Here is a 9,983-nt window from a genome sequence, read left to right on the forward strand (position 1 = left end):
AAGGCCAAATGAACTGAGGCCCACAGGGTACTGGCAGGGACCAGAGGGGCATTTTGAAGCAGGGAAGTTGTGCTTCAGTGGTAAAAAAGGAAGGAGCCAGAGAAAAGCCATTGGAGGCAAAGTAGTCCAGCAGTGATAATACCTCATCTCCCAGGAGACCTGGGCCAGGAAGCGGGCAGGTCCCTGAGTGTCATCTGAGCCAGCAGTTTGTTGAGCAATAGGCTGTGCCAATGCAGTGAGCCTCCTTGGGTGGAGTTGCAGTGAAGACCGGCACTGTCCCTGCCTCCTCTGCTATCTCAGCTGTGTTACCTTCGCTCTCTGGGCCTGCCTCCCCATCCCTAAAATGAGGGACTGGCTTAGACTAGAGAGAATTCTGGGTCTCCTGCTATGGATGTGTAACAACAGTTGGCTAACTCAAGCACAGATTGGCACAGACTGTCTTTGAAGGGCTGCCCAGTCCGTACTATTAAATCACTCAGAAAGAAACTTAAGAAACTAGGAGCCAAGGTCAGAAGGAGAAAGGTATAAATATTTGGTTTTTTAAATACTCGGTAACTCACCAGGACAACTCTCTATCTTCATCTCTACCTGCAACAAAAATATTTAGAACAATATTTTGCAAAACCATCTTCTTTTAATGACTTGGAAAATCGTGGCACTTTCTAAGAAAAATTTTCTTAAGGCAAGATTTTGGAAGCGGTACATGTAAAGATGAAGACTAAAGAGGAAGCATGGAATCCAGGGCTAGCACAGGGTGGAAGGGTAGGTGGGTGATGGCTTCTCTAGGCATTGGATGTTGGCGCTAACCTTTTTCCTTCTTGTCCTCATACCACAGGGTGAGCAGGAAGGTGATGAGGAAGAGGAGGGGCACATCGTGGATGCCGAAGCTGAAGAGGGAGACGCTGATGCCTCTGACATCAAACGCAAGGAGAAGCAAGAGGAGGAGGTGAGGGGACTGTGGCTGAGGTCACGTCCCTCCTCTGTCATTTCGACGGGATCATCTCCTGATGCATAAGGCCACACCTTTGTATCTTGATGGAACCCGTCAGGAGCCTTGAAGCAAGGCCATCCTGGCTGACACCATTCTTGATCGAGAAGATAGTGTTCGCAGGACTGCCCTTTGGGTCTAGCTGTCCCAGGATTTGAGTCAGTTTCAAGGACCCAGAGGCCTTTGCAGGGGGATGAAGTCAAGCTACCTCCTGTTGTTACAGCGAAAACATAATACCTCCCTCCTCTCCTCCAAATCAGTCCTCTGCTATCATGGTGCCTGCAAGGACAGAGGACAGGTTAGAGGGGCTGAGGGAATTCACGGGAACAAGAGCACAAGGTGAGGGTGAGGAGGGGCTTTGGAGACTGGGCAGCCAGCATTCCCAGGGGAAGGGCCAACAGGAGGGACAAGGAAGGCAGCCTAGCCACACGGAGCATGTGTGGCATGGTTGGGCCAGTCAGATAGGCCTTTGCTGGGCACTTATTCCGCAAGCCACGTCCGTGGGGCCCCAGTGACACAGCCTGTGTTCTGTCCCCTGCCAGGTTGATTATGAGAGCGAGGAAGAGGGAGAGAAGGAGGGAGAGGAGAATGAAGACGAGGAGGATATGCAGGAGGAAGGAAACGTTTGTGGAGAGGGCGCCCACAGGGCCCAGGAGCAGGACGAAGAAGTGGGCTCAAGCCCCGAGGAGAACTCGCCCCCTGCTCCAGCCCCGAGACAGCACCGGAAACCCACCTGCAGCCCAGAGCCCCAGGGAGCTGAGGCCGTGGAACACCGGGTGCAGGCCGTGCGTGAATCCCACCCGTTCATAGAGGACTACCAGTATGACTCCGAGGAGAGCCTGTGGTGCCAGGTCAGCGCTGGCAGCGCCGCGGTGGGCCCAGGGCCGCGGGAGGGGCCTGCTGCTCAGCGCCTCTCTGCACAGCTGGCGTGGCCAGTTGGGGTCTGTGAAAATTGGTTGCTCTCTTTTTGATCTCTGTTCCCTTAAATTCAGAATCTGGTGACAGCCGTGGACCCTCTGCCCCAAATCATGGCCTCACACATTAGACTTTCAAACCCCTAGTGGACTACTTTTCTGATTTTTCAAAAACCGTGTGTGCGAGGGCTGATCAGCACTTTCAAATACGTCACCCCATTCAGTCCTCACTCAGTATAACAAATTGTCAACATATGTTATAGTCGTCATAGAGGCAAGCAGGAGTACTTTGTTCCTTATGCGCGTGGCCCCTGGTCCCCAACTTCGGGATGGCATCGTTCCCTCACAAGCTGGGTGATTTGGATGCCTAGACAGAAACACACATAGTGGCTTTTTAGTCCTTTCCTTTGATCCAGTTCAGTGGTTTCCAGATGGCACTGTAGATAAGAGTCATTGACCAGGGTTACACATGCAAAACTGTGTCTTATGCTTTGTGATCATTAAGAGTGTATCAAGGGTGATGTGAGCAACATGATTTTCACTGTTCTCGTCAATGTCTGTGAAAATGTCACCCACTGTTCTCACCTCAGTCTGGGTGACTGTAGATGGCTGCTGTGTGTGGTTGGTTAGGCTGCCGGGTGTTCGCGTGTGCAGACCCACCGCCCCAGCTCGCTCCAGCAGGGCCACCTGTCCCAGCCAAGGTTGTTTCCTTAGAGGGCTTTGGAGGAGTACCCCGGGGAGCCTGGTCAGCGTGGGCTCTGTCCCCTCCATGGGCTGGGGTGGCCATCTCCCCTGGCTCAGCTCTTTTTCCTCCTCCAGGTGACAGTGAAGCTCCCTCTAATGAAGGTTAACTTTGATATGAGCTCCCTGGTAGTGTCCTTGGCCCATAGCACCGTCATCTATGCGACCAAGGGCATCACGAGGTGCCTCCTGAATGAAACCACCACCAACAAGAACGAGAAGGAGCTTATCTTAAACACAGAAGGAATCAACCTGCCAGAGCTTTTCAAGTATGCTGAGGTATGCGTCCCTCTCCAGGTTGTCTGCTGGCTTGAGACAGACCCTTACACTGTCTCAGCTTCAGGCCACTCAGAGGCGAGGCTCCAGCCACTTTATCCTGGCCCTTTCCAAGCTGCTGGCACTTCTAGCCCAGTGTCCCCAAACCTGGCTTACCTCTTGGGGATCTGCAGGGCACATGAGCCTCATTCAGGCTTGCAGTACAGAAACCTACTTAACTTTATCTAACCCAGAGTTTCCTAAACTAATTTGAATATAATTGCTTTTCCTTGAAATTAAAACCTTCCCAAAGTACAGTAAGAAATAGTTTGCTGAGTTGCTGGCCTGGGAGCTGCTCACTTTATCTGGTAAAGGAGGCCCCAGGTGTAGCGGTGGCCCAGGCCCCCGCACCCAGCACTGGCAGAGGCCGCGCGTTCCTGTCCCGCCTGCTCCACTAGCACTTCGGTCCTTTCCTCTGAGCTCTCTCGTGGCTCCTCCCACTTCACTGAGTCCCCGCAGCTTTCTGAGATTCTCTCAGTCCTTGTGCACAAGTGCTTTCCCTGTAAAATACCGAGGAACTCGGACCCTCCAGCCCACTCTCCTCTAGTCTCCCAAGCCGGCAAAGCTCTCCCACCTCACATACTTCCTCCCACAATGGCTGCCCCACAAAGTTCCCTTCTGCCCTGGAGCCTTTCACCAAATTCTTCAGAGGACAGAGCAAGAAGGCTTATACCTCCTGAGTCAACCACTGGCTGGACAAGCTCCATGTCATGTGCGTGGGTTTGTTTAAACAAGGTCAGACCAGCTACCAGGGTCTCAGGTCTCCTGTGGGGGTGACCTGCCATAACACAGAGCCACCTTGAGCCCCCCCAAGACAGCCGAACTGGACCCTGACGAGGCTCCGCTTATCCCGCAGGGCTGACCTGTCCCCGTCTCATGTACTCTGGAGAGATGTTTGTATGTATCTCTGCTAGAGAACTTTTCTCACCCGTCAAGGAGAAGCCTCGAGCCTAGAAACAGGTTTTTCTGTTAAATAAACAAAAAATACCTTTCTGTCGACTCTACTGCAGGTACCAAATCCTCTCTCTCAGCTCTGAAACTGAGGAGACAGACCTTGGGGCTTGGCCAGCGTCCTCTCAGCAGCTCTGCCTACGCTGTTTCCTTTCAGTGATCCTGGGCCTCCTGGGGACCACTTAGTCATCAGTTGTGCTTGACTGCCAGACAGGGAGAGAGCGCGGCCGGGGTGGGACGTGCCCGAGGAAGGGAGCAGAAGGCCAGGCCCTCCAAATCGATCCCCCCTCTCTCCCCAGGTTTTGGATTTGCGCCGCCTTTATTCCAATGACATCCACGCGATGGCCAGCACCTATGGCATCGAGGCTGCACTGCGGGTTATCGAGAAGGAGATCAAGGACGTGTTTGCCGTGTACGGTAAGAGGCACCGCGGATCGCAATCGGGAGGTTCCAGCGTGTCAGTCCAGCACCGTAGGGGAGCCGAAGTGTGGGCACAGTGAGTGTGTAGCCTGTGGAAGACCCTGAGAATGACCGTGGAGAGAAGGGGTGGCTTGTTTTTCAGTCTTGTGTGGTGAGTCCCATCACCGAGAGCCCCCGTTTGTTTCTCGTCCTCCGGCCTCTGATAACTTGGCCTCATCCTCCTCAGGGTTTCAGTTCTCAAGTGAAAGCAGTGCTGTTCGTTACTCTTGTTCTGCCAGTCTGGAATCTGTTTCCTGTACTGCTGGATGGATGCAGAGTGCAGGGTGAAGTAATAGGGAGCAGGACTAAGGGAGGGACTGCCTAGCCGAGATTAAGGGTTAAGTAGCTGAGTAAATAGGTGATGGAGCTGGAAGTGGAACCCCGTTGTCTGACACCTGAGCCCCTGCACTGACTTGAGTCAGAAGACGATGCTGCCGCACTGTCCCCTTGTCGCTGCTTAATCCTTCCTGATGTTGCTGCACGTGACAGGCATTGCAGTCGATCCCCGCCATCTCTCCCTGGTCGCGGACTATATGTGCTTCGAAGGTGTTTACAAGCCACTGAACCGCTTTGGGATCCGGTCAAATTCGTCCCCTCTACAACAGATGACGTTTGAAACCAGCTTCCAGTTCCTGAAACAAGCCACCATGATGGGTCAGTGTCTGAGCAAGTATCCTTGGCCTGTCTTCTGATTCTGCTCTGTGCAAATGGACTTATTCCTCAGGCACCGTCCCATACTCCTTCCGTGTGAGCGAGATCTCCGACTCACTATAGGAAGCAGCTGGGGAGGGGTGAGCAGCAGACAGGAAAGCGCCTCTGCATTGTGAAGGAAAGGGAAAAGGGCCTTCCTCTCTCAGATGCAGGAGCAGTTATGTTTCCTGTAGTCTCATCAGCCTCTAAAACTGTGGACTGCTCCTCATGGCTTCCAAGGTGCCCTATCCACCCAGCCTCAGTATTGAGCCCCACACCCCCTTACATCACCCCCAGCTTCTCTCTCAGCCACCTAACAAGCGCTCTGTGTCTCTCCCAGGATCCCATGACGAGCTGAGGTCCCCTTCCGCCTGCCTTGTGGTTGGAAAGGTCGTCAAGGGTGGAACGGGCCTATTCGAACTCAAGCAGCCCCTGAGATAGCAGTCACCACAGCACCATCTCCCTGGCCTGGAGGATGTCTCAGAGGACCCAGAGGAGGGCCTGGCCTTCACGTGAGACGACCAGGAGACCAGAATCTTGGGTAGTTCAAAATGACAATGCAAATCACAACAGTGATCTTGGGGTTCCAAAAAGCAGCTGGCCTTTGGGCTGGGCCAGCTTCAACTGGAAAGTGGTAGTGTCACTCGTCCTTGCCCCTCCCCATCTCAGGATACAGACAAGCTTCGCCAGGTCCTCCAAGTCCCTCCAAGGGTGCAGGGCCTTCCTCTGTGCTGCAGAGACCAGATTCCTGGCCACCCCAGGGTAGGGAGGTGGGGGCCCATTGTGCGAGCAGCCAGTCACTGCAGACAGGACTCCTGCGGGCTCTTGAGAAGGGATAAGGAGCCTGCTGCCCCAAGGCCTGCTCCTCCTGGCTGCACCAACCCCTGGGGACAGATTTCCCAGACTCTCTACCCAAGGCTCTCCCTGGGCCAGCCACCGGATGGCACAGATCTCTGCCCACCCAGCTTCTGTGCCTGGGGCAGAGTCCTGGTCCCCCTGGCATGTGGCAGGCAACATGTCCTCCTAAATCAGATCAGCCCCGTGTCTGGGGTCTGTTTCTCCAGGGCCCCGTCTCTCCAGGGCCCCAGCAGCTCACCCCAACACATTAACCTTGAGTGGCTGGCCAGGCTACACTGCAAACAAGCTGCTTGGCCATCTTTTCCTGGTTCTGCTCTGAGCCCAGCATTGAGGCCCATGTTTTTGTCTGCAAGTCCTACTGTTTCAGGGTCAGCTGGCCTCCCTTGACCTCTGGCACCACAGCAAGGGGCCCTGGCATGAACAGAAAAGTCAGAGGACTTATACAAAAGCTTTGTAAAACCAGAGGCTGTTTCTATTTTTGTCTAATGTTATTCCAGCTGAGGCTGAGTAATAAACATCACTGGAACTAGCTATTGGGAGGGAGAAAGCTTGGGTTTGTTTTTTTCTTTCCTCCTTGGTTTACGGTTTCTGCATTTGTGATTTGGGAGCTCAGGACTGCGATTTCTCAGCAGTCACATGTTGGGTCCTTATCCCATTCTTGACAGAGGACCTGGAGGGAGAGCTCAGCCCTACAGCCTCCCACTCTGACCCCAGCCTGCCCCTACAGCATCCCCCTTCCAGAGCCAGCTTCAGGCCCTGACTCCAGGAGAGTGGAAGCCAGTGGGAAGGAGCTGTGTGTGTACGGGGTAGGAAGGGAGGCCTTACCTGGAAAGAGTGACCCCTCTGCTCTCTCCAGACGTGATGGAAGCCAGTCTGGGCCTCCTCTGCCCACACTGGGGAAAACCTGGCAGAAACGGCTCACCAGGGCTGGGGTATGAACATCTTCCAAGGGCACAGGAAGTAGGGTCACCGTGGAACCCTGCAACACAGGTTAAGCTGTGCATTCTGGGAGCTAGAGGGCCAATTCACTACTTGATGATTTCCACTCCTACTAGAATTGTGGGAGAGGGTCCTCAGGGGAGTTAACTCAGTGGACAAATGCACATGATTGCCTGGCCCCAGGGCTGGGCATAAGCACGGAAGTCGCAGGTCAGCCCCACCCAGGCATGAGGGCACAGAGGTGAAGGAGCAAACCGAGAATATAGACAGGCCGTGACTGCACACCGAAGCCAGACTCTGACCTGTGTTGAGAGTGAGGCGATGGCCCCCTGCCCTTCCTGCCTTATCCTTCCACTCGTTTCCTGTTTATATGCTTTTCTCTCCCAGGTTTTACCTTATTCCTGGTTTGTAAGCAGACATTCTGGAGCTTTCCCTTGGTGGACCAGGGATCTTGCCTCACTCCCCTTAACTGAATTACACACTCACTTCACTGATTTTTTGTTTAGGAGCCTCGTGGGTGGCCTCCCTTGCTGTTTAAGATGGCATATTTTTTTGGAATAGTCTCAGTATTGTAAATGTTCTTTCTCTGAGGGCACATTTGATTTTTCGAAAGAGACTAATAAGTCCACGCCAAAATACACGAAAAGGCTGCATCAAGCTGCATGATCATTTTTTAATCAAAGCGGACTGAAGAGTGACTGTCTGGTGGGGTTCTCAGACTTCATGGAAGCTGTGAGTCCTTTTGGAACCCTGAGGTGCTGTAAGCAGCCACTGTTCTTGGACATCCTCCCCAGCTTACCCTTTGTGTGTCAACATCCTACCTACTGGCTTGTAACAGTTAATTTTTTTTTAATCTCCCCTTTCTAGTTTCCCATCAAAAACACTACCAGCATTCCTACCAGTACCCCTGTGAGTCTGAAACATTTTCTTTCTGAAACAGGAAACAAGAATGAATGAAGCAACTCTTCCCATTCCCAATCTGGAATTTGAACTTTCCTTTCTACTGTCCCCTACGCCCACATATGTTACAAAATAAATGTCGGTCCCTCCCAGGCCTCACTGGTCCTTTCAGAGAGTTCTTTCAGGCCATTATCCTGATAAACCACTTCCTGTAAAGTGTCAGCCCCTGCGTATGTGCCCATCACAGACTAGGCTATAGGGTTTTTTGGTTTGTTTTTGTTTTGCTTTGTTTCGTTTTAGTAAAATAGCAGGATTTACCCGCTTAATCACATTTAAGTGTGTAGTTCAGTGGCATTAGGCAATTATATTGTTCTGTAACCATTACCACCATCTCAACCACAGGACTCTTCCTCTTGCAAGACTGAAACTACCCATTCAGCAGTAACGAACTCCCCATTCCTCCCTCCTGCCAGCCCCTGGCAACGACCATTCTACCTGTCTCTGAGCTAGACTAGTACCTCATGTAAGTGGAATCGTACAGTATTTGTCCTTTTACGATGGGCTTATTTGCTTAACACAATGTCCTCATCCATGTAGCATATGTCAGAATTTTCCTTTTAGGGCTAAATAATGTCCCATTATATGTGTATATCATATTTTGTTTATCCATTTCATCCATCGATGGACACAGGTTGCTTTTAGCTCTTATGAACACTGCTATAAACATGGCTGTACAAATATCTCTTAAAGTCCCTGCTTCCACTCTTTCGGGTTTAGACCCAGAAGTGGAATTGTTGGATCATATGGCAATTCTATTAACATTTTAAGGAGTTGCCATACTATAATTCCACAATGTCTCTACCATTTTCTCTTCCCACCAACAGTTCTAATTTCTCCACCCCTTTGCCAATACTTACTGTTTTTATAAATATAGAGAGATTATATGTAGTAGCTGTCCTAATGGGTGTGAGGTGTCATCTCATTGTGCATTTGATTTGGATTGTGTTTTAATCAGATGTTGGGGCCCTTAGGTGGTCTGCACATACAGAGAGGAACCACCTAAGAATTGTCTGTGTGCTGGCCAATCTTAAAATTTTGAATTTACAATTGAATTGGGAGTTGTAGGCATCTAGGAAATGCTCTTGAAATAGGAAAGACTGGTCCTTAAAGGCTGGTTAGGTGACAAGTCCCATCAGCGACTTCTCTGAAGACTCCTGAGTGGGGTAGCCCTGGACTGCAGGGTGAGTGAGGCAGTCATCACCTATACTTGGTCATGCAGTTCAGGTGACAGAGTTGCTGGACCCTCCACAGGTCTCCCAACCTTGGTGCAGTTTTATCTCTCCTGCTCATTTACCCAGGTCTCTTACTTTAATCACAACCACCAAAATAGATACAGTCAGAAATTTCAAAATTCCTACACCCTGAAGTCCCCCTTTTTGCCAAAGTTCAATTAGAACAGAGGTTCTCAATCCTGTGCATTGGAACCACCTTGGGAGCTTTAAGAAAAATGGATTCCAGATCTCTCACAGAGATTCTGATTTAATGGGCCCGGGTGTCACCTGGGCCTCAGAAGAGCTCCAGGAGAGTTGGGATGTGCAGCAGGATTGAGAACCACCGACTTAGAGTAAGCCCTAAATTGTGCCAAGTCACAGCCTCTATTCATCCTGTCAGTGTATGTCACGGACACCGGGTTTCCCTACTAAGATCTTAAGATCTGATCTCTGCCCTCGAAAAGTAGGAGTGTGTATATGTGTGTGATAAAGCTCTCAGCACCATGGTAGATGTCCACCAGGAGACAGTGGGGTTCAAAGGGCACCCAGATCAACTCTTCCTGTGGGTTCAACAAAGGCGCGCTTCCAGCCAGAAAGGAGGCCCTCAGCTCCTCCCAGCCAATTAAGGGGACTGCTTGTTCAACCTAAAAGTTCCTGTCAGAGCCCCTGCAGGGGCAGGAGGAGGGGACACGTGACTAGCGAGTATTTCTTAGAAACCACTCAGTGAGAAGTTTCCCTTTCAAAGGTTCTGCCTGATGTAAGGGGAACTGTGCCTCACGTTTCAGCAGCACCTCTCTGCTCCTGAGAGTGGTAATCGGTGCGGGGGAGCGGCGGCTCCATTCAGTTCAGAACTGCTTAGAGCTCTGGTTTTTTCACTGGCCCAGGGAAAGGCCAGAACCTGGTCACAGGGAGCAGGGCTGAGCACCTCCATTCATCTTGGCTGGGCCCCAGTGTCAC

The 9,983-nt window shown here is 51.6% G+C and overlaps 1 protein-coding gene across 1 annotated transcript in view; it reads left to right on the forward strand.

The window, feature by feature from the left end:
• Nucleotides 1-8,251, forward strand: part of POLR1A (RNA polymerase I subunit A) — a 92,824-nt gene extending 84,573 nt beyond the window's left edge. The window contains exons 28-33 of the mRNA XM_023536419.1: nt 767-946; nt 1,531-1,839; nt 2,722-2,922; nt 4,209-4,326; nt 4,858-5,022; nt 5,399-8,251. Of these exons, the coding sequence (XP_023392187.1) occupies nt 767-946; nt 1,531-1,839; nt 2,722-2,922; nt 4,209-4,326; nt 4,858-5,022; nt 5,399-5,499 (1,074 nt within the window). The 3' untranslated portion in view covers nt 5,500-8,251. The remainder of the gene's footprint in view (nt 1-766; nt 947-1,530; nt 1,840-2,721; nt 2,923-4,208; nt 4,327-4,857; nt 5,023-5,398) is intronic.
• The last annotated feature ends 1,732 nt before the right edge of the window (nt 8,252-9,983 follow it).

The sequence above is a fragment of the Pteropus vampyrus genome, unplaced genomic scaffold (genome assembly GCF_000151845.1).
Source record: "Pteropus vampyrus isolate Shadow unplaced genomic scaffold, Pvam_2.0 Scaffold156, whole genome shotgun sequence".
NCBI lineage: Eukaryota > Metazoa > Chordata > Mammalia > Chiroptera > Pteropodidae > Pteropus > Pteropus vampyrus.